The sequence below is a fragment of the Corapipo altera genome, unplaced genomic scaffold (genome assembly GCF_003945725.1).
Source record: "Corapipo altera isolate COAL_440 unplaced genomic scaffold, ASM394572v1 1, whole genome shotgun sequence".
Taxonomy (NCBI): domain Eukaryota; kingdom Metazoa; phylum Chordata; class Aves; order Passeriformes; family Pipridae; genus Corapipo; species Corapipo altera.
This window is the reverse complement of record NW_020884873.1, coordinates 20622478-20648119: the sequence shown is the minus strand read 5'-3', so window position 1 is coordinate 20648119 and position 25642 is coordinate 20622478. Positions and strand designations below refer to the sequence as shown.

The following is a 25642-nucleotide window of genomic DNA, read 5'->3' as shown; positions in this document are numbered from 1 at the left end:
TTCCTCATAGCTACAGCACTGAATAAATGATATCTGAATCAGGATACAGAATTTGATCCATCTAATGAGCCCAGATATCTGGGAGACAAAAGCAGAAGTGTTGGGAAAGCCGATGCTGGGAGAAGGCATTCTGAATACTTGGAATCCCAGGATAAGAAAACTAGAACAATGCTTCCCAAAAAGCACATCCCAGAAGGAAATGGATCTGGAAAAATTCTAAATTATCTACAATTAATTAGTGAAACAAAAGCTAAATTTCAAAGTCTGAAGGTCTGTGTCCTGGGTTAAAAAGGGTTTTCCCCTGGGGTTGGAAAGTGTGTAACTCCGGGGGGGGGAGGGGTTCTTGGTGTTGATCCAACCAGTGCCCTTGCAAAATTAAAACATATCACACCAGACCGGAAACGAAGGGAGAAGATGACTTAGTTGGAGGAGAAGTAGCCATGTTTTAGGCCACGAGGAGAGAGAGGCCAGGAGCCTCGCTGCGGGCCAAGGCCCCCCAGCTCCGGCTGGGGGCTGCAGGAACTTGGAACAGTGTTAAACTGGGCCAAGTACTGTGTCTAAAAGCTGGGGGGGTTTCCTCGCTGTAAGGGGACAGCCAGAGACACTGAGACGGTGGCGGAGCAGCACTGAACAGAGAGCTGTGGCTGAGAGTCAAAGAAGATAACAAGCAGCAGGGATGGCATGGAACCAAGCTGAGAGACGCAGAGCTGTCCGATGGAGAGAGAGAGGACCAAGCTCAGCGGAGGTTGTTTGGGGGTGAGACTTGGCTTTATTTCCCCAAACCCTTTGGAGACTCCTTTTTTTGGAAGAGGAGGGGGTGGACTTCCACTTGAAGGGAGTCCTGAAATGCAGAGATGTCCTGGAGTTGGACCGGGACAGCCAGGAGGAATGTGGGGGAGGAAGATGCTTTCCTTTCCCCCTTCACCATACTGGCAGTTTGAGACGGAGCAAAGGAGCTCTGGTAGAACGCTTGGGGCAAAGACTGAACTGAGAGCTGCCCTAAACATTCTGACTCAGGAGGAGCTTGAATCCCCTGAGGAAGGGACTTTCACAGGATGCCCTGCATTCCGTGATATGACCATGGTGAAGTGAGTGTTTGTCCCTGCTGGTAGTCCACAGGCGAGACCTTCGGTTAGAGCTGAAGGGCTGAGAGGGGTGAGAGAGAGACCCCTGCGTTGTAATGGAGAGAGAGAGAAAGATATTTTCCAGCTACAATAACTCCAGCTGCGACTGCTGCCTTGAAGAGGAGAGACACTGCTGCCCTGGAAGTGGAAAGGATCTTTCCTTCTTCCCTTCTGAACTTTTAGTGGAGGGAAAGGAGGGACTTGATCTAATGTAAATATGTTGCTTTACCATAGGAGAGATAGTTAGAATTGTGTATATAATGTATTATAGTATTTATTTGTGTAAGTAATAAACTGTGATATAATTCCCTTTCCCCCATACTGAGTTGTGTTATGTCTGGAAAACCCTTTCACACTGAAAAAAATTGTAGGAGGGGGGCTTGGACTTGGAAATTGGATTTTTGAGGGTCTCAAACCGCCACAGTCTGACTTGTTGAAAAAGGGCTGAGAATGCTGGTGGGAGCTCACATGAAAAAAAAAAAAACTTTTAAAATTACTTTTCTGATTCAAATGCTTTTAGAAATTGCTGCTTGATTGAGTTTGAAGAAACACTCTCTCTCTCTCTATATATGTATACATATACACACAGAGAAGTCTGAAAGAAACTAGCATGTCAGATCAAACATTACCTTGCTGGAATAATTAGCAATAAATTTCAGGAAGCTGCATGTTAAATTTGTTTCTTAATGCCAGTGAGCCAGCTAGAGGACAAGAAAAGCTGAGGGAAGATGGCCTTTACCACCAATGTCTCAGACCTTCTGTCTCTCTCATATGCTTGGTGTTCTCTTTGCAGTGTTTGTAAATGTCTTTGCCTAGATGGTAACTTACACGAATAATAAAACTGTGTTGGAAAAAGAGTAAGAACTGTTCTTTTTAGGAAGACAAGAAGATTCAAAGTTCTGATCATGCCAACGTCCTATGGGAGTAAGGGGTAACTCATGAAGGATAACTTTAATCATAGAATCATTTAAGTTGGAAAAGACCTTTAAGTTCGTTGAGTTCAACCATAAACATAACACTGTCAAGTGCCACTAAACTATATCCCTAAGTGCCACACCTACATGTTTTTGAAATAGCTCCAGGGATGGTGACTCAACCACTTCCCTGGGCAGCCTGTTCCAATGCTTGACAACCCTTTTGGTGAAGAAATTTTTCCTAATACCCAATCTGAACCTTGAGGCCATTTCTTTCATTCTATTGTTTGTTACCTGGGAGAAGAGACTGACCCCCACCTGGCTACAACCTCCTTCAAGGTAAATGTAGAGAGTTATTGCCTCCTTTTCTCCAAGCTAAACAACCCCAGCTCCCTCAGCCGCTCTTCACAGGACTTATGCTTCAGACTCTTCACCAGCTTCGTTGCCCTTCTCTGCATATGCTCCAGTGCCTCAATGTTTTTCTTGTAGTGAGGGGTAGAAACAGATTTGAAGGTAGAGATAATATCCCCTCACTACAGGGACCCATGGATTATTTCCCAATGGCTAAATGGAAAGAAATACCAAATACAAACACAGGGATTCCTTGCACCAAATCAGGTATGTCTTTTATGTCAAGTTCAGTGGCTGAAACTGTCCAAAATTATAGCTAAAATGAAGAAGTTATCATTTCTGTAGCCCTTAACATATTTTTATTGCATATTTGAACATAAGTTTAAATTGAACTTCTTGTTCCATGTACAACTTAAGAACCAAGAGCCACCAAAACAAGGGTACTTTGAATTCTTTTCAGGATGCTGAGTCTGATTTTTCTCTTATTTTTCAAATGCCTGGATTTTGACCTACTCAAGTGAAGAGTTCTGTTCCAGACTTAGTGGCTTTGACCTTTATGTGTTCTTTTATGAAAAACTTTCTGTAATAAGCTTTTCTTTGCCATCACCTGAATGGGAAGTGAGACCTTTGAAATCAATTTCAGACAGCAGGCCTGCTGGTCAGAGCTAAGTATCTTGTTCTGTCAGACTGCACAATGCTTCAAAACAATTTCTTGTCCATTTCTGAAAGATTCCCCTCAATTGAAAGAGAAAAGTAACAGTAAATAATTTTCTAAGCTACAGCTTTTCTCAGTGAAAATAATATCGTTACAGTTAGCTTAGCTACTACTGATTGGGGGGAATCAAATATATACTGGTTGGACTAAAAGAGAAATGTATAGAATGTAGAATTTGTAGGAGTGACTTTTGAGAATGGTCCTGTGCAGGGCTAAGGGTTGGACTTGGTGATCCTTGAGGGTACCTTCCAACTCAGCATATTCTGTGATTTACTATGCTTTTGAACAACATAATCCAAACATATCAAGTGGGAAAAACATTTCTCTCTATAGATTTCTGTATCTATACAAGTACTTATACAACTAATGAACAGCTTCTACTTGCAACTCATGGCAAAAGGGGGTGTTTTTCTAAGAAATACAGATCTTCAATCAGAACATAATGTTAAGCTTTACAATTAGAGGGATATATAGAGGTCTGGTTTATACTAGTTTTACAGAAGTGTATTCCTGTTAACTTCAGTGCAGGTACTCCCCTTTTCATCAGCTTAAGCAAGTTTGGAATCAAATCAAAAACCTTTAATGAAGTTTTAATGATCCACTTGGGGGAGCTAAAGGGTAATCTGTTTCCAAATTGATTATGACAAAATGTTTGGGATGCAAAATTAAATGACAGAATACAAGCAGAGTCTTCCACTTTTTTTTCCAACTCAGTGCTAGTTGTTAATCTGACTTAGCTTCTCAGGCAAAGGGTCCCCAGTTCTTATTAAAATCCAGCCACTTACAGGAAAAAGTCACAGTTATAAATAGCTTAGCAGCAGACACCCATAATAGCATCAATCATATCCTGACTTTAATTATACAACTACAACATACACTGAATGCCACAGACAACACATAAGGCAGAGTTTGGTCCTTAATCTACATTTTTGCGCCAGTTAACATTGACTGTAGTGTAACAGCAAGAAAAGAAATTCTAACATGCAATGGTTTTGTCTTTCAAGTGATATGAAATAACTCCATTTATATTTTTCTTTCTCTTCTTTTCTTTAGATGCCTGTCTCAGGCTATACCTACTTCTGTCTCATGCACCAGTTACTGTGTTGAAACATGGTTTTGCACCGTAGGTATGTTCTTCATTTCTCCAGCCTGGGACACAGTGGGAACTGTTCCATAGTATAAAACTATACCAACTGCTTTATCATATGTTTGATTGCCTATGATTACTGGTAGCCCTTTGACTGTCTGGGGCTCGGGCACTAATCAGAAACAAAGATGCAGTATCTCCTACAATGGAAGGAAGAGTAGAGCCTTTTGTCTGTGAAGAGTCAATAAAAATATGATATTGGGCTTTTCTTCATGTAGAGATTGCACTAAAGTTCAGATAAACTGACAATACGGTTGATTTCAAAAGTCACAGCAGATCCAAAGCTACAATCATCTATCTTTCATAAGAGAAAACAACGCAGTTTCAGACACATAACTTACATGAAAATTCCACTGGCAAAGCTGTACAGTCAATGTCTTCATTGTAACAGTACAAACTTCATCTCACTCCATATTACCCTGCAGTGTAGTCCACATTAAAGTCTATGGTTGCCCAATTTGGGCATCAAATGTAATTGACTCACGTAAATAAAGTTTCAAGTAAAAGTGATAGTTAAAGAAAATACTGTGCTCTTTTAGCATTACCTAATAACTATACTTAAGGTTTCCTTGTTTTATGTTTACTTTAGACGGAGCATGTATAAAAAGTAAACTGTAAGTATCTTTATAAGAAGTACTTTAAAACTCGTGCTTTGTAGCTATAAACTCCCCAAATGTATTTTTAATGTAGTTCAGCATCCTGAAGGCAAACACAATCATGCTGATTGAATACCATACTAAAGATAATGGCAAAGTAAATGGAAGTAAAGGTACAGTCAACCTAGGTACAGGTATAAAAGCTGTAGTCATTAACAGTACCTGATGATAGTATTTGTAGTGAAAATGCTTTCCTGCTTTATCCTTGATGTATAAGGACAAGTATTACATAATGTATTTAGGAGGAACTACTGCTATAAATTGATCAACTTACATTAATTAATTCAATCTCCCAGATTTTTTTCACAAGGTCCATCGATGTATAGCCATTAATTAGAAAGGATTTGGTATAGTCACCCAGTTCAATGGAATCCAGCCATTCAGCTACAGAGGTGGGGTTGTAGCCATCGTGACCGATCTGCTTCATCTGAAAAACAAGAATGAGCAAAAATTCCTGATTATACTCATTAAACATCTTTTAGAAAAGGAGTTATGGGTATTATTTTCTTTGGGTCAGTTATTCTCTGATCAACATTCTTTTAGTGATTAGTACAACATGAAATAATTTTGTGTGCAAAAGCAGCAATAAAACTTAGTTGTCAATGGATATTTTTCTCATGGCTGCTTGCCTTTTACACCAGACTGTACTAAGACTGTAGCTGGAGTTCAATTCTTACTAGACAGAGAATCCACAAGTGGGGGAAGGCAAAAGGGTGGAAGAAACATTATTAATATCCTGACTGCACAAAAATGTCAGATTTGCACCTACAATTTCATAGAAGGGGAAGAAATTAGACTGAGAAATGGTTCTTTTGGTATCACTGCAAAGGAAACATATCGCCTTGGTTATATTATTCCTAATTTATCTTTTCTACTGGGCTATCTGTTATTTTATAATGGTTGAAGCCGCACTGTACTTTTTCTGCCCCCAGGGAAGGTTTAAAAAAAGTCTCTCTTCTCTACCTGCTCACATTTTTCATGGAACTCCTGGGGATTTATCACATTTTAGATTGCTCACTGTCTGTAAAGTTGTTTGAGAGCGGACAATCGAATCAGATATTATTGAAATGGAATTGACAGAATGATGTGCACAGAAGTGCACCGCTTGCATTTATATAGCAACACAGTCACCTAATCTCATAAATCTTGTTTTCATAAAAAACTAAGAAATGCCACTGGCATCTTATTTTTCTGAATTTTGTTAAGCTACTAAGAAGTAAAAAGCTGCAATTTCTCTTTCACAATTGCCTCTCAGTGACAAAAGTGAAGACTTTCAAGCTAGCCATTAAAGATAAAAATGTATAAAGCCTCTACCTGTGCAGTTTGTTATGCCATATTGTTTTTTATGAATTTTAAAGCAATCTACAATAGTGGCAGAAATAGAAGTGGAATGAAGTAGAAAAAATTATGCAATAGCCTCAATTTTCAACAGTATTATAAGCATATCATCTTTCTACAGAAGTGTAACTATTGCTAACTTGATAATACACTGAACTGGTAAAATGTTAAAAAGTTTTAAAGGTTTAGAAACCTTGTGTTTTGCATAGGATCTCCTGACTGTGCAAGGGTGACACTGCGAATACCGAAAGCCAGCCTTCCATTTCTGCCTGCTTATATACATTCCTACTTTAGGAGAAACAAGGTAAGTTTGACAGAAACCTAATGCTTTGAGCTTAAGTTTGAAGTGACAAAGTAATTTCAAAATGAGAGAATTCTGATCTTAATATCTTGCCTGAACCAATTTATTTCTCACAGTTTATCTGAAATATAATTTGAATTCAAAGCAGAGAAAAGAAAATTAAAGTCTGCATTTGAAAGCTGCTGTACTGCTCATCGATCTGTCTGTTCAAATGCAGAAAGCCAGCATGTCATGATCTTGATCTTGGTTTCCTGCAGTATCAGAGAGCAGCGATGCAGGCACGTTGCACTGTGAATATGAAATTTTACTCTTTTGCTGCAGACCTTGGGTATAAAATATTTAAATGACATAGTGAAACCATTATCTTAAATCATAAAGGAAAGACAAGAGAAATCATATAATTAACAAAAGGAATTAGGCCTTTCAGGTCACTCCTGTAACAAAGGAGTCATACTGGAAAGTAAGAACTCAGTTTTGTTGTTGAACCTGACATTTTGGAATTTATTTTCATCCTAATTTAAAATGAAATTATTCTATGTCAAAAGCATGGCAAATTCTTCTTTCATCATCATTCAGATTTGCTTTAAATATTAGATTGATAGTAATCTGTCCAGCAGACTGCTAAAACATTGAGGATCATGGGAGCTCTGACTCCTAGGAATGTTATTTCAAGAGCTGATTTTAAACAAGGTATGCTTAAAAAGGTGACACTTGAAAAGGAAGAACCTGATAAATAGAAGAAGAAAAATCTTATATAGGAAGACATGAAGACATACAGGGCCAATAAGGAACAAATGAGTTTGGAAAATACAAGGTATTTTTGTTTCCTTTGTCTAACAAAGCAAAACAAAGCTTTGCTTTGTTAGACAAAGCAAAACAATTTTCAATGTATCCAGATGGGGTATGTTATGCAAATTATTTCTTTTGTTTATTACTACTTGATCTTTACCTTTAATAAATTCTGATTTTAATATGACTTTTTTTTTGACCTGTTGATTCAGAAAACCCACGCAGTCTGGTCTGTAATTTTGGTAACCCAACAGCCTCTGAAAAGTAAATACAGCATGGCAAGTTTCTAAATTCTCAATTCCCACTGGAGATCTTCAACAAAAGGGTTGTTAAAACAGATATTCCTCTAATATGGCTGCAGGCAAGTAAACACAGGTGAACAATAAGCAAGAGGCTGAGAACAACTGAAATGGATTTGACAATTTCACTGTTTGGATTTGGTCACTCAACACCCTACATTAAACACTGGCCTGTTGCTGGGCAGCAGAATGCTCTGCAAGTATTTTCCCTCTTCCTATCCCAGAGATTGGTTGCCTTTGTTCAAGGCCATGCTGCAGGTACTGCAGCTGCATAGCCTTGGATCAGTGTGAGGAAGAGTGGGGAGAAGTCTAGCCAGGGCCACCCCACCTTCTGCAGGAGCTGCCTGTGATCTCAGGTCCATGTCCTGACACTTGCCTGAGCTATGCTGTAGGTATGTCTGTGCCTGGCCATGCACCTTGCTGATTCTCAACCACTGAGTCACCCTCCAGATTGACCTTGTCCCATTCTCATCCCTATGGATGTCCTGTGGATTTGCTCTGGGATGTAGCTGCTCAGAGTCACTGACACTATCCCTGCCTTTACTTGCCTTGTCCCAGTGCTTCCTGCCCACTGTCCCCTGAGCTCCCTCCCACTCCCCTCCCTGAGCCTACCTACCATGGCAGGACAGTTGTTCCTATCACAGAAAATTAATCTCAGAACTAGAATATATGCTATTAGTTTCATCACAAAAGCAATATTTTGTTTTCTCATGAACTAAGAACACCCTCTTATCTAAAAGAGACTTTCTAAAATGTGTCCAGTATATGAAAATTAATAAACTTTCAGTATCTGTCCTCTTGTATGGGAAGGTCTTTTTCTGTCTGTTAATAATATCAACTAGCTTATTAACTGTCATTCATAGTTGGCTGAATGTTTTCCTTTTACATACTTATTGACAGATATACTGGTTATATAGATGTGACAGTATCATTAATAGTATCTGCTTTTCATATAAAATGTTACTGAGTTTTGAAATAAAAACTCTTCGAAGTATCTCTCTGGAAGTGTTGTCCTTTTACTTTATGAGAATTCCAGTTTAGTTGCATCTTATCCCAGTCCTCATTAACAGGTCATAGTGCTTAGACTATTTTTTCTTCTATACTGCACTTTATTCTGTGATTCTGAGATTATCTTAGACTCCTCTCAAATCATTTAGACCCTGTAGGCTTCCTTCCTGATATTATTTGCTTTGATTTTTTTCTGAAAGAACTCCCTCCTATCTACTGAGTGTATTTCCATGTATAATATTTCAATCATTTCGCATCAGTTACAACATAGGCACCAGTGGTGTCAAACACCTAAGCAATGTGCATACTGTTTGACTCAGATCAGTGTAAAATCTCTGAGCTTCAAGTCATGACAGTGCTTCAAATATTAACTGCTCATAAATAGGGGCAGTATTGTTCTTCCACAGACACTACTACTAATTAATTCGGTTCTTTAGAGAACAATACCAATGTTAGCTCTTTCAATGCAGAAAATTTTTCCATGCTGACTGTAGAAAAGGCTAGGAATTGAAGCCCAAAGGATTTAGAGAAAAAGAAATGTTTATGAAAATATAAAAAGGAGTGTGGAAGAAGACAGAAACCATATGAGATTTCTTTCCTAGGTCCTATTGATCTTTACTAGTATCACTTCCTTTGAAATGAATAGAAAGCAGAAGCCAGAAAGAGTTGTTTCTCATAATAAAATAGTAATGTCAAGTAGCATCTTAATGGGTTGAGAAATCCTTCACAAGAGACTGTCTGTACAACAGAATTTTTAAAGGTGCATCACTGCTGTGATTATATACCGTATTTTACATTAGGTCAAAAGGTACTTAAGTTTTTGCCTCTAAAAGGTAGTCAAACACAAATAGAGCTTCAAAGTAATCATATATGCACCAGAAGCATCAAGGCGAATTCAGTAACACAGACTATTGCCAGTTTTCTCTGATCTTCTCAGACAGATGGGGAATTGATACTGTGTTCTCCACAGGTAATATCACTATCTGGTGGATCTTAACACTGTGTGTATTAAAATCAAGCTTTTTATCCACTGTAAAAGAAGGATGAGATTACTTGACTTGCACTGCTTTTTAAATGATGGCTATGATTTTATGCTTATGTTGGTTTGGAAGAAAGATCTTTTTAGCAAGCATATAGTCCTTTCTTTTACACAACTGGCCCACCCAAGAGATCTAAGCAGTGTTTTTTAGAACTTATATGAAACTATAAACTACCAAGCTAAGTAATTTTGGATTATTGTAATGTTGGATGTATCAGTTCTTTTTTTTCTCTGTATTTGTGAGTTGTCTGTTACATATTACGTACTTTACCAATATGATCACTTGGAGTCATGTTGTTGGAAGAGGAGATCATTCCTCCTCTGGATCATTGAAAGAGAAGCTCAGAGGAGTGACACTTTGAAGATCAGAGGGCCTGGCTGGCACAGTGGGACCATGTGGAGCTTGTGCCTGAAGTGCCTGGGCAGAAACTGAGCCTGGAGTCAGGGGCAGAGGAGCAGCTTTCGCAGAGGATGGGTACAAAACCCTAAGGACCTGAGAAGACTTTGCATTTGCTGCTGCTGAAAAAGGCACTGAGTGAAAACAGGGACCTGACTGCAGAGACACAGTGGGTTTCCTGCCTAAGATTGTAAGAATTGGAATTTCTACAGTTTATGAAGTTGGAATCTGTATTTCAAATTTAAAGGAAAACATGTTTTTTTTTTTTTCCTTTTTTTCTGTCTTTCTCTTTTTCTGGAGAAGTATAAACAGTTCCACATCCAGAACAGTGAACAGACTTCCTAGTTCTTCATCAAATACAATGTGTGGGACAAGGGAAGAACAGTTCTAAGTCAGTGCTACTGAGGATAACAAATGCAACAGTTCAGGTCATATCCATTGCATATAATGTTATCTTAAGAGATCTAAATCTGGAACTTGTGGACTAAGTGGAACCTATGGCCTTTAATCTCATAAAAAAGTCCTTCAGGTTGTCATCCTAGTATGGTTACCAAAAAAAGGGAACAGTGTTTTCTCTCAAATAGTGTATTTCATTGCCTGCTGACTATTCTCAGTGTAATCAGTAGATGTTCCGGAGTCAATCACAAATAAGAAAGTATAAAAGAAGCAGGAAGGTAAGTAAGACATATGTATGGGCAATTGTGGCAGGACCAGCAGCATGCTATTGTTATCTACACTATACAGATAAATGACAGCATGTCATGTCTAGAGTGGCTCACTGATAGGCTCAGTTAAGAAGGAGAATGTTTGTGATACTCCTTTCATCAGGCAGTTTTGAAGCACAGGCCTAGAGGAGGTATTTGGTCTATGGAAACAGTCTAAAGCTAATCTGAAATAAACACCTTGAACTATAGCGTGCACACATCTAACTGTTTTGTGTTACTGATCCACTCCTATTGTGCTGCATTACTTAAATAATTTAGACTACACATTTGTATTTCAGAGTTAAAAAATTCATGTGTTATGCTGGATTCTAACACTTTTTTTCTGTCCTTATGGTTAAAGGTCTTGCAAGTAGTGTAATGAGCATGTGAATGGTCTCCTTTTAAACCAGGAAAGTAAATCCCAGAGGCACAAGAAGGAGGGAAAACAGCAGGGTAGAAAGCACTTCCTTTGACCCCTGTTTTTCATCTTCACTTCCAGTAGGCCAGAAGCAAGGAGTCACAGTCAGAAAGGGTCATAAACATTATGACATCATTTTGCAGCATCTCTTAGTTTGGAAACTGTCTTTAGGAATGGAAGTGCTAAATGGGAGATTATTAAACACCAGGATTGAAATCAGCTTACTGAGCTCTGGGGTGTCTAAGCGAACAGCAATATATGTGGTCTTTGTTACATACACAGTATAGTTAATGAGCATATGCACAGTAGTTCTGTTTTCCTAAATGCCAGACTTACTGTGCTTGCACAGAAGAGTGTTAAATATGAGTAATACGTCCAGCACTTTTTGGAAGCACAGCTTTACCATTCATATAACACCACTCACAGACAGCATGTACTCATAGCCTGATCAAATCCTACTTCTTGTCTAGTTCTGCAAAGCACTCAAGAAAGAGGCTGGCTGCCTGCACACCACTGCTATTCCCGAACTTGCTTTGTACTGAGACCTCTCTGTGCAGGAAGGAACAAGTTGCTTTAAGAATAGCTCTGAAGCCAGAAGAAAGCTGCTCTCAGCGAACATCTTTCTTCCATCTGTCAAATGAGAGAATGTGTTCCCATTATGTGCTGGGAGAAGCAGCCATACACTGAGCATCCCACACAAAACCAATCCTTTTTTTTGAAAAGTTCTGAGATAAGCTAGGATAATTGTTATTTTAAAAAAATATATTAGTTTTTGAGGAACCCACTGAGAAGTCACTTGCACATATGTTTGGGATGCTGAAATAACTTGACAATGCTCCCTAAGTCTCCTATGGAACTTAAGTGTGACTAAAATTTTGTTATGACTGCTATTATTTTCTTAGTCAATTAAGCATACATTGCACACAACTCTTTTCTCATTTTAATAAAACATACAAAATCCTTCTCCAAACATTTACTGATTTCATTTTTTTCACAAAAAATCTTAAATGCAATATTAAACTCTGCTATGAAATTTGCTCTAAGACTGATGTCATGTATAAAATATTTCCACTTCAAGAATTAACTTTACAAATTATATTTCTAATGGACTGTCTTAACCTTATCTAATAATAATAAGCCATGAAGTGCTCCAGTTAATATTAATGTGAAACTTGAATAACCTAAATTATATTGGTACAAGATAAGAATTTGGGCTACAAGTTCTAATCCAACAAAAATAAAGGATATTTTGAAAAGAAGAATTCTAACTGAAAGATTTCAACTCTATCTGCCTATTGGTGAACATATCAGTTTACCCTCTTATGAAATGTTCTCCCCAAATACAGAATCTTCATGGGAAAATATTTTGAGAAATCCAGGTAAACATATCTTTTTATACCAGTTAAATAGTGCATAAGAAATTACAATGATTAATTATCTATATTCAGACAAATATGTGGGTGTTTTTTCCCTATTTAAAACTACTTCAAGCTCTGGAGCATGGTTTCTAATCAGGATACTGGTATTTGACATATAGAAATTCATTACTCTTTAGAAAGGCAGCAATTATGAGTAAAAAAGACAGCCTTTCCTTCCAGCTACTAAATGCCTGTTGCATTTCCAGGCTGTAGAGTTGAATATTGATCAGACTAACAAAAAGAGCTTTAAAAATAGATTTGTTGCTTGATTTTTACCCTCTAAGCTTATTCAGTGCTGCCTGAGTATATGGCTTTAAGGAAGTGTTGTTCCATAGATGTTTTTTAAAGCATTTAACTTCCACATCAAAATTTGAGCTACAAAGTATCTGAAGACAAGAAACATTAATAGTAAAACTAAAAATAACATCATCAGCATAGTTATTAAGTAGTAAAAAACAAGTAGTCATCAATTTTTAAATTAAATGAGGAACAGAAAAGAGGTAAATGTTCAAAACAAACGAACTAAAAAAATTTTTATCTAATGGAATTCAAATTAGTGTGACTCCAATTATCATTTGAGGTCTTAAAGTATTTAGATGGTATACACGATTTTGAATGCATGATGACAGAGCTGAACTTAACAACAAATAAATAAATATACAGAAATGTTCCATGGTTCACTGCAGGATGTGGAAGTGTTTTATGTCTTTAACAAGCTGCTGCAAATACAGCAAGGGTGAGTTACATTAGATAAAACTACCCATGATCCCAACTTTTGGGCTCCATAACTGTAGGGATAGCTTCCTCTCAGAAGAATTTGTAAGAGGAAAGCTAGACATAGTTGATTACACTTACGAAGCTTGCAAAAGTGCCTTCTTGAGAGGGTTAGATGCTTTTTCTGCCTTCTGCAGTCCAGAGGGGGTGGCAGAGAGAGCTGTGTTACCTCTCTCTCTCCTATGCCAGAGAGAAATAGCCCTAACAGACATGTACAGAGGCCTTGGAAAGGCAGGGGAGAAACACAGAGGATAAAGAGGCATTAAGAGGGTGGTGACTTGCCTTTTTCTCCCAGTGCATAAACTGCACTGTCAGGTATTTTGTAAGTTTCTGGACTTCTAAATAAACTTTCTGAATTCTTTCCACTGCCTTGGTATTTCTGGGAATACCTGCATGTCTTACTTTACAATAACTATTCTGACAGTTGTGCCTTCAAAAGAACTCACTTTTGTATAAGAAATTACGTATTTTTACTATGTAAGCTCTTTTACATTCCTGAATCATTTAAGTGAAGAAATGCGACGCACAGCTTCAGCTTTGGACTGCCTTTGTTTTGGTGTAACAACTTTGCATCAAAGACATGTTAAAAACATGGTTCTTAAGGACTGGGGTTTTTTAGCTTAGCGGGGAAGATGCCGAAAACTACCTCACCATATTCAGCCCATGCTTCAAGTCATCCAGAATTCTTCCAAGTAACTGCATAACCATCTTGTTCTAAACTGGTTTCAAGAGTACCTCTAGATCTTGATTATGTCCTTTCTCACATTAAAAAAACTTTAAAAATACCTCTGTTGTAGTTTTATAACAAAATCTGGTCTCAGCATTAGTGAAATCTCCAAAACCAGACAATATTAACAATATTCTCATAAACACCAGCCACTGAGTGCAGATAGCATGAAGATGCTGACGTATTAATAATCTATTTATTAATTTTGAAAAATGTAAACAAGAATACATGAAAGTTGATCTCTCTAAGAAGTATGAAAAATGGATTAAGTATATCATCACCTACGAGCTTGGATTAAGATTACAAAAATTTTGTTTGAATGATATCATTGCTGAAAAATTAAAAAATTCACAGTTAAATCTTTAATGTCAATTGTTATTCATCCAATGCTACTTTTATATACTCTATTAATTGTACCCTTTATCTCATTTGTCTAATATTGTATGTGGAAAATTATTATCTTTAATGATTTTTCGTGTTTCAGTGCCTAGACTCAGATTGTAATATGTATGGATTGACTAGCACCTTCAGATAAAGATATTGTTTAGCAACTTCTGATTTCACCATACAAAAGAAACCCTTGTTCTCTTTTACAAGTCATCCATCCAGTAAGCCTTGATGCATCAAAAAGCCTCTTCCAGCAACATCAGCTTCATGCTCTAGACTCAAAAGTCCTTTAATAACTCTTCTCATTCTCCAGCCATACGAAGCTGCAAGTGGACTAATCTTTATCTCAGTTATTTTACACATGCTGCTACCAGAATGCTCAATGCACTTCAGAGTTGTTTTTATTCTGGTCCCAGCATTTTGTATGAAGTATCCCTATCATATGTGGCAGCCTTCTAAGCCTTACTGGTGTCTGTTACTCCTCATTCATTCTCCTTATACAGCTTTCCTAATTAAAATAATGGTATTTTATGCTAGGTCCACTGTCTCTCTTGTTTGGAATGGTAGTAGAAGCCTCCGCTGATATATTCTGGTAAGCAGAATATAAGAGTAATCTCTTTCTACTGCCGATTTTAAAATCTACAGTTTCAATTGGCTAGCACAAAAAATGATCAGAAAAATGATTGCAAGTTACTCTGTCCACAGCTGAGAAGCAAAATTCATATACACTGCAAAAAATCAAATACGAAACCTGAAGGAAATCTTTGAATCTAACATAAAAGGTAGGTATTAGGAAAACAATTTTTCATCCAACGTTTTAAGAATACTTATATGAAGGGAAAAATATTTCCAGGGCAACTGCTATGTAAGAGACAAACAGTCTAGGATTTATGAACAGCCTTATTTACACATACGTAATAACAGTCTATCAACAGGCTGTAAAAACAAAAATTATTAAAATAAAGCTGAAACAGTATCACTTCAAATTACAGATTTTACTTTCCTTTGCTTTGTCAACTATATCTATATAAAGGGAGTCTAATGTAATGACATTATTTTATGCCATGGTTGCATATGCAAAAAACACGTCTACAAAACCAGTAAAGAGTTATGTTTATTTCCATTCAAAAAATGTTTTAAATAATGTTAAGTTAGTTCCCTTGTCTGGATAATAACAGAAACTATACCTTTGGGAGAAGCTGGATTGCTTGGAGTATTCTCTGTCTGTGCCCAGAATTAAGGATTCCTATTTCCAAGAGATCCTGGTCCTCCATCACGTTGCTTCCCTAAAAATTGGAAAAAAATAGTGTAATAAAAATTAAAAAATAACAGATGCCTTCAATAGCCTGAAACAAGCCCTTCTGTTGCATTTAAAAGATAATACTTTGCTTAATTTATAGTATCTGACAAGAATAATAAATTACTGATGATTGCATTCATTTTCACGATGACAAAATGTGGTGGAAGGTGCTTGAACCCATGGACAATTACTATACTGCTGGCAGCACTGCCAGTGGAGAAATTGTGGCTCTCACTCAAGCCAAATACCAGATGTGAACCTTCTTTCATTTGACTAGCACCAAGGACATGACTACAGAAATATTCAGAAGCTCTCAATTTTTCAATTCACCTCCTACCTCACTCAGCTATACATGATGTTCATTTTTCTCTAGATTGAAAAGAATTTAAAACAGAATAAGATGAACAGAGTGGATGAGGATAAAATTATTTAGTTCCTTGTTAATAAAATGATGAAGAAAGTGAGAGGTATCAACAGACCCCATACAGTCCCCATCCCCCTAAATTTAACTGTACCAGTACAATCCTAACTACTTGTCACTGCTCTTATCTCCCTGCTTGTGGGCAGGTCAAATAATTCCTAACACGCAAATAGCTGAAAAAGACCATCTGTTCAAATAATACACTAAATGATTGCTCACAAAAGTTCATAAAATAAGCCTACATAATTCAAGCATTTCTTACGAATTGCTAGCAGTAGGAGAGGACCTAGAGCTACAGAAATAGGATAATACAATTCCTACATTCAAGGAGTCTGACATCACTTTGAGTAAGTTCAGCATTTGAAGGTTAAGATACACTTGATGAACTGGCAGTTACTATTTGGAATCATAGGAGGCAAAGCAGTTGCCCAAAAGGCGAATTCCAGCCAGGGATCAGATCAGAATAATTTAAAGTAGGCTAGCAATCTTGGACTCCTTTTCTGACTCCTTCATTTCAGACAAAAACTCAGCGCCTTTTTTTTTTTTAATATGTGTTTTATTTTTTAAAATTTTCTAACTATTAGAGTTGAAAACGAAACCTGCAAAAATCAGATGATCTGTATTGATCTCTTAGCCCTGTTGGAGTCTCATGACACTAATTTGCTAGAAGTAAAAATTCTTATTATTCGTACTAATTTAATTCATCATGAAACAGGTTTTATGTGAGCAAATCCATGAAAACATCTCTCCCTTTCCATTTGGCTTGCTGCTTCTGACTCACTACAGCTCTTAAGAAGCAGCAAAATGAAAAGCTAATAGGAGCATAACAGAACATGCTTAAATACTTTGCTGAGTCAGGGCTCTAATAAAGGATATAAATTCTTTCTGAATATCAAATCTCCTGTCCCAAAGCAGCATGAATTTCTTTCAAAAAGCACATTGGAATATGCAATACTTCACCCTGTTCAGCTGCTAAATCTTCACTCTTTTCAGATGGACTGATTAGTTTACAGGGGTACTTCTGAGGACTCTCAAGTGCTGCTCCGCAAAGTACCCTGAAAAATCTGGGAGATGTCTTTTTAAGGCAGTCATGGAAACCTTGCAAAGCTACTATATTTAAAATTATATTTCACAGTAAGTGGTATGATTTAAGACTAGGAGTCTGCAGATCATACCCTGAAAGAATCTTCATACAGTATTCAGAACAGGGCAGGCAGAGACCTGCTCTAAAGGGAGAAGCTGTGCAATCATGCTGGTTTAAGCAGATCACACGATGAGAGTGCATGCAGCACAGACTGTGCAAATAGTGATAGTGATGAGGTGGGGTTAATATCCCCTTCATCTCCCTAGTAAACACATACAAAATATAATTTCCCCTTTCTGCCTTTCTCTTTTAAATAACCTAAAGGAGGCTGTAAACTTAAGAGGAAGAACTCATGAAAAAAGCCTTCCATTTTGGGCTAGATTCTCCAGATACTGGAAATAGCTAGCATAAATGGATTTAAGGAAACTGAGAATCCAGTCCAAAACAAAGGCTACACATTTTCATTCATTTTAATAAATGTAGCTATTTTGCTTGCAGCTTTAATTTCATTTCACTTCACTGTTTTTCAGATTTCACCTTTCATCATTGCATGATGTTTACACACAATCATGGTGTACTCATCACTGTTTACTGGTGTCAGTAACCTTGGCATCCAGCTTCAAATACTGAAATGTTTAAAACTCAATTAAACTAGCAGGCACAGGAAAAATTCTGTCAATTTGCACATAGCTGCTGCCTAGCAAAAAAAGCATTACTTTATTAATTCTTTGCTATTTTTTTCCTTATATATAATTTAATGTATTTTTTAAAGCTATGTCAAGGTTACAAAATCAAGTATTTAAAACTCAGGAAAGCCTGGAATTCATGTTGCCTCATTGTTCCTAGTTCAATAGGGCAACAACTTGGTCTTTTAATGTGCTCAGGTCTTGGAGCTTTTGCTTTGTCAACATTAAGTGTCAACAGTAGCAGATACTCATCCCTCCTGTAAAACTGACTTTATTGTTGCCTGCCATGGGACTAAACTAACTTTTCATCTTTCCACAAAAGCAAACAGGAAAATGTAGATACTCGGTATAATCCACCATTGGTTAACACAGAGGAATAAACTCATAGTATTAGAAAGCTGCTGTTTGGTCTGCAGAAATACCTGTGAAGAGAAAGAAACAGTAAGTCCCCAACAGTCCTGTCTCCCTTGTATCTGCTCCCATTCTCCCCTTAATCCTAGTCCCTGATTATCTTTTTACCTGACTACTTCTCTTGTGCTCTTCCAGTCTCCTTCTATAGGCTCCTACATTGAGAGTGAAGGAATATTAAATTCCTTTCGCAGCAGAGTAGAAAAAAGAGGAGAAATTCTCTCCCTGCTCTTAGCTTCCATCTATTATAAACTGGGCCAAATGTAATCTCAATTAACTTTGTAGAGATGACATGGTAAATGTAATTAAAATTAATATGAATGCAAGACTGTCTTTTCACATTATTTCATCCTTAAAAATAGTGGAGCTACATTAGCTGAAACTTCTGCCAAAAAAAAAAAAATCCTAGTAGATATCTAGAGAATTTGAGTCCAGAGATTTAACTTCAATATGCTTACATACAAAACAGGTTCTTACAATAGGAAGTATGGGACAGCAATCTCTGTTAGGCTTATTATGTTTTTCTACAGAAAACATGAGACTTTGTGATATTGTAGTTTCTTAAGTCTATAGAAAAAGTTAGAAGGAAAATGTCTCAGAATTAAAGGCATAAGAATATGCCAAAACTGCTTATTCTAGGACAGATTCAGATTTCATTCACTTCAGCTGTTGAAATTCCTGTCTTATTAATGCATAACAGTCTTATGAGTTGGAAAGATCCTGCTTCTGAAGTTCCAAGTAGGAAAGAGTATATCTCAAACCCTGCACTCCCCAGATTTGTGGTTCTGCACAACTCTCAAGATCATAATCTTTTTCCCTGTAAGCACAGACAGGAAGCCAATATCCTGAGTAAGAAGGCAGTAGTTTCACAGAACAGTTGGGTTCAAGAACGAAGGAAAAATGACTCTGCATGTGGGAGACTGGAGGCATATGAAAAACAACATAATTTTAAAAACTCAGAAATTTTGCCAAATTCTGAGATAGTTCCTATAAATAAGTTTAGAACAAAATACATAACGGTACGTTATGAGATAGAGATTTCACTGGCATTTATTTGGGTTGTTCAACACAAAATCTCTCTGGCATTTTCCACCTGAATAGAGACTTCGCCAAAAATTCTGGATTAGTCCTTTATACAAGATTCCAAATGTATTTAAGTACAGATATATGTATATGAAATCTTTAGCAAACAACATAACGTGGAATATGACAGATTTATTAAAAAAATACTCTTTTAAAAATAGCTTAATATTAATACATTAAACAGCTCAGAGAACCTCTAAAATCTAACCAAACCACACATTTCACAAACCTGTAGACAACTTCATTTACTATCAAAATAGATCAACTTTCAGGATTCTTGGAAAAAAAAAAAGCAGCAGCCCATATGCATTCTATCTCCTGCAGCAACAAAAGCACTTTGAAGATTTGTCGTTGAAGATAATAAAATATGGTGATTAGAAGAACTTATTAGGTGCCAGGCATGATTGTATGTTTCTCATCTCTCCTTTTGTACCTATGTTTTGAAATCTTTGTTCGTATATTTTTTGTGCTTGAGAACTGTCACGAAAAATTCTAATGTCTGGTTCTGTCTCCTAAGTAAAATGGTACAGAAGCTTTAAAATAGCCAGCAGATGTATCTCTAGACTTACGTGAAAATGCAACCACTGAGGTTGGAAGACATGAGCTATGGGGAACAAACCATCTGCATATAATTTTTGGTCGTACTATTGTTTTTCACCTTGCCTGATACACTGAAAACCTGATAAAGGTTGGAAAGAGGTTTCACAGATTTTCATTGCAAAGTTCTGGGAAAAAAGATCTTGCTGGAGAGGTACATGCATATGCATCACTTCATGTACATGGACTGAAAACTGACTGAAAATAAAAGAACAAATTGATTTTACATTTAAAGCTTTCTTTCTCCCTAAAAGACTGTTACACGAGAAACAGAAGATTTGGGGGACTTCTGGCTATAGGCTGGCCCTTTCAGTGTTCAGCTCTATCAGCTGGAGGAGGAAAACTAGTAAATCTGGTACCTAAAGCTGTGTAACAGCTGCTACTCATCAGACTGAGTTGAATTCACTTGCTCTGCAGCCATTATTGAGACTAAGGTCAGCTGGAGATACCAAGTGCTACTGGAGGTGGCAACAACTTCTGGTAACATTTTATGCTTCTGATGTACTGGAAACTGATCTGACAAAGAACAGAATTGGTGTTGGTATGGGAAGGATGACTTCTGAGGTAAGCACAGTGCTGATGGGGCAGCACTGCTGCTTGCTTCACTCCCAATGTGCAGGGAGCACTTTACACTCCCCTTTGCCCTCTCCCAGCCATCCAATTGCAATCTGTTGCAATATCAACACAATGAGATCATTAGGGACTCTGAAGAGCTGGTACAAGTGGCATCTAAAACATAAAAGTGGGTAGGATCATGGTGTATGTGTATCACAGACAAGGTCTGGTGGGTATTTGAAGTGCCTTGCCAATATTTCTACCAATGTGTACTGCACTGAATCTCACCCTGACTGAGACCTGGCACTGCAGGAGCATAGATTTCAATGGATTTGGGGCAACAGGCCTCCTACTTTGGCTTACAGGACTGCAGGAAATATGACCTGGCACAGAAAAGAAAAAAGAGAATATGGTAGGTTGTACACATAGCTGGAGCATACAAGAGTACCACCATTCCTTCCACTTAAGTAACAGAGGTGGGGGCAGGGCAGGAGCAGATGGGAATGTTCTTCCATTATACATGCTTGGAGACTGAAGTCAGAGATAGAAAACAGATTAACAGCACCAAAGAGCTCTATTATTTCTTAGTCTTGCCACCCCAAATGCATAACTGGAAAGGAAGGGAGCAGGTATCTGGGACCAATGGGAACAAGGACTGTTATGAAGCACATCACAGAATCACAGAATATGCCAAGATGGAAGGGACCTACAAAATATCATCAAGTCCAACTCCTGACCCTGCACAAGACCATCCCCAAGAGTCACACCATGTGACCAAGAGTATCATCCAAATGCTTCTTGAACTCTTTCAGCCTTGGTCATGTGACCACTTCTCTGGGGAGCCCATTCAGTACCCAACCACCCTCTGGGTGAAGAACCTCCTTCTAATATCCAACTTAAACCTCCCCTGACACAACTTCAGGACACTCCCTTGGGTTCTGACACTGGTCACCATAGAGAAGAGATCAGTGTCTGCTCCTCCTCTTCCTCTCACAAGGAAGTTGTAGATTGCAATGAGGTCTCCCTTCAGTCTCCTCTTCTCCAGGATGAACAGACCAAGTGATCTCAGCCACTCCTCATATGGCTTCCCCTCGAGGCCCTTCACCATCTTCATTGCCCTCCTTTGGACTCTCTCTAAGAACTTAATATCTTTCTTCTATTGCAGTGCCCCAAACTGCACACAATGTTCAAGGTGAGGCTGCACCAGTGCAGAACAGAGTGGGACAATCCCCTCTCTCAACTGGCTGGTGATGCTTTGCCTGATGCCCCCCAGGACCTGGTTGACCCTCCTGGCTGATCAGGGCACTACTGACTCATATTCAACTGGCCATCAACCAGGACTCCCAGGTCCCTTTCTATGGCACTGCATTCCAGCATCTCATCTCCTGTAATCGAGAATTGGATTTTGGGGCTCTCAAATCATTACAATTCCCCAGTCTCTATATACATCCACAGTTGCCCCATCTCAGGTGCAGAATCTGGCACTTACCCTGTTGAACTTCACATGGCTAGTGACTGCTCAGTAGCCCAACGAAGTGGGCTACTTTGTTGTAAAAGAAAACCAGGTCTGATAAGCAGGACTTTCCTCTCATGAAGCTATGCTGGCTGTGACCAATGACTGCATTGTCCTGCAAGTGTTTTTCAATATTTCCCAAAATAATCTTCCCCATAAGTTTCATGGCTAGGCTTCGCGAACGAAGCAGGCACTGAACTGAGACTGACTGGCCTGGAGTTTCCACAGTCTTCCTTCTTGCCCTTCTTGAAAACTGGGCCAACATTTGTGAGCTTGCACTCAGTTGGGACCTCTCTGGATTCCCAAGACCACTCAAAAATCCTCAAAAGTGGTTTTGTGATGACATCAGCCAGTTCCCTTAGGACCTGTTCCATAAGTTGTCATCCAGGTTTTTAGGAATATTCTGGCCCGGGCTGTACCAGCTGTGTGATGCTCCCAGTTAATTTCTGACAAGTCAAAGTCCCCCATAAGGGCAGTGGAGTCGCATCCTCAATAGCTCACTTAAACCAGCCTCCTGAGTCTGAATTGCTATATTTCTCACTCATCTAATCCTAATATCCTTCCAAACTGTATCTCCTTGAAATAGCTGACATCTAAACTGCCTGGGAAAAAGATGGAGACATCTCACAGTGTGGTTAAGGACACACTGAATAATCAGGACTTTTTCATAATCTGAATCATATGGCAAAAGGTTTATATTTTTTCAACACAGCATAGCTTTTCCACAAGGTAAAAGAGTTTATTTCTTAGTGACTTGCAAGAAATGACCACAGAAATGTAGCTTTGAGTAACAAGCACTGCTTCTTATTAGTGCAAAAATTTCAGGCAATGTGTCACATGTTTAATTTCCAAACAAGAACTGGCAAACGACCAGAATTTAGTAAGCTTCAGTATAAGTGAAAAGGTTGCCTCTCATTAGAATTGCCACTGTTAACATGAAAACAAGATCTGTAAGAATGATTAATGAGTTAAATGCCTAAGTTGTACTTTCAGGTCATAAAGATTTATCAGATTCCTGAAGATACTGCAGAAATTATTTCATCTACAAATCTGACAAGACTATGTTAGAAAACTCCCTTGCAGAAACTTGGAATATTGTCTTGGGGGAAAGGGATTGATTATAAAATATGTTTGGAAGAAAGGACCATGCAGATTGCAAAATAATAATTTGATAATGTTCTTCCAAAATTAATTTGCTTTAAAAATACTGATACTCATTCTCAATCCTCACCTTGATCTATCATCAGTCTTTACATTTCTGACTTTCTTAGCAATTAAAAAACCCACAGAACGAAAGAGAAAACTGGAAGGAAGTTTTCCATGTTAGTGTCATTTCATCAGGAAGTAATAATAAACTACTACTGAAATGTTAACCAAAAAAAGGCCATTTCACTCATAGATAATAGTGGGGTGATAGCAATTCCCAGTATGTATTTGGAACCTATCCATAAAAATAGAAGGTGATGTAAGTAGGGCCAGTTTAAAAAGGAGTCCCAACAGACCCGAGTCTCATAAGACTTAAGTTTTAAAGATCTCTGGTTCACATTCAGCTCTTTCAGAGGTGAACCTTTAGTAACCAATGCCATCAAAAGCTTTTCAAATATTGACATTCAAATGATCATATAGTCACAGGAGAAATAGTTAACTAGACTATAGTGATAATTAAAAAATACTGATAGCTGGGACAAGGATCCTTGTAGGAAGAATTTCTGCTATTTTTATCCCCTCTTCCTCGTCGCACCGATTCATTAAAACCAACACAATTGTCACATGCAAATTAGCTGCACAGATAGTGTGGCAATTGAAAAAATTACCTCTGATGTTGCAGTTGGCCCACTTAACTATTAACGTTGTTGACCCAACTCTGTCTACCTATTTAGTCATAACAATTAAAATAATTATGAATACTTACCTAAATTACATCTTAATGTCTTGAATTTATATTGTGAAGATAATTTCACTTCATTTGAGTAATGAAAATTCCATAGAGTCTATATTGTACCATTATTCAGATTACTTGCTATAAATGCTATTTAGCTTAGATGCTAAATTTCTCAAAGGACCCACTTTAAAAATCAATATTACTGTGAGCTAATTAACAGACTTCTAAATTCTCAGAAAAAATATTCCCTACTCCGATAAATGCGTAAGGCTGCTGAGTGCAGGAAGGGGCAAAGATGATATTTTCAGATATAACAAAAATGCTCAATACCTTCTCTGCATGTAACATGCAGTTCTGATTAACCTTGGGGCTAGCACTGGCAGTTGTGTAATAAATTAGGAGTGATAATAAAAAAACAAAATAACTTTTGTAATAAAATAAGGTCATGATTGGTGACAGCCAACATGGCTACACTAAGGGCAAATCATGCCTGATAAATTTGGCGGCCTTCTGCAATGCAGTTACAGCACTGGGGGATAACAGAAAACAATTGAGGTAATCTACCTGGATTGTGCAAAGCATTTGAAACCGAACCACACAATATTCTTGTCTCTAACTGGAGAGACATAGACTTGGTGGACAAGGAATTATTGGTTGCATTTAAAGACTTGTGGTCAATAGCTTGATGTCCCAGTGGAGACCAGTGATGAGTGGCATTCCTCAGGGGATGGTGCTGGGACTGACACTTCGTCAGCAACATGGACAATGGACTTCGGTGCACCCTCAGCAGGTTTGCCAACAACACAGTCAACATAGAGGAATGGAATGCCATCCAGAGAGACTTTGACAGGCTTGAGAAGTGGGCTCATGGGAACCTCATGAAGTTCTACAAGGTCAAGTGCAAGGCCCCGAACACAGGTCAGGACAATCCCAAGCACAAATACTGGTTGGGAAGAGAATGGTTTGAGAGCAGCCTTGAGGAGAAGGGCTTGGGGGTATTGGTTGACAAGAAGCTCAACACAAGCCAGCAATGTGTGCTCACAGCCCAGAAAGCCAACCATATCCAAAGAAGTGTGGCCAGCAGGTCAAGGAAGGTCTTTCTGCCCCTTTCCTCTCCTATCATGAGATTCCATTTGGAATATTGCATCCAGCTCTGGAGCCCTCAACGTAAGAAGGACATGGTCCTGTTGGATCTAGTCCAGAGGAGGGTCAAGAAGATGATCACAGGGCTGAAACACCTCTCCTGTAAAGGTAGGATGAGAGACTTGGGGTTGTTCAGCCTGGAGAAGAGAAGGCTCTAGGGAAACCTTATTGAAGCTTTCCAGTATCTGGAAGGGGCCTACAAGAAAGACAGAGAGGGACTTTTCACAAGGGCAAGTAGTGGCAGGACAAGGGTCAATAGCTTTAAACTGAAAGAGGGTAGGTTTAGATTGGACATGAGGATGCAGTTCTTTACTGTGAAGGTGGTGATGCACTGGAACAGGTTGCTCAAAGGAAATGTCAATGCTCTTGACAGTGTGCAAGGCCGCTCTGGATGGGGTTTTAGGTAGCCTGGTTTAGTGGAAAGTGTACCTGCCCATGACAGGGGAGTTGGAATTATATGATCT

General features: G+C 38.2%; 1 protein-coding gene across 9 annotated transcripts in view; it reads right to left on the bottom strand.

The window, feature by feature from the left end:
- Positions 1–25642, bottom strand: part of ANKS1B (ankyrin repeat and sterile alpha motif domain containing 1B) — a 423271-nt gene that overhangs the window by 151030 nt on the left and 246599 nt on the right. For all 9 annotated transcript variants that reach the window (XM_027666829.1, XM_027666823.1, XM_027666799.1 and 6 more), the window contains 2 exons: positions 15694–15792; positions 5182–5334 (listed from right to left, as the gene is read on the bottom strand). In XM_027666829.1, coding sequence (XP_027522630.1) covers positions 5182–5334; positions 15694–15792 — 252 coding nt within the window. The remainder of the gene's footprint in view (positions 1–5181; positions 5335–15693; positions 15793–25642) is intronic.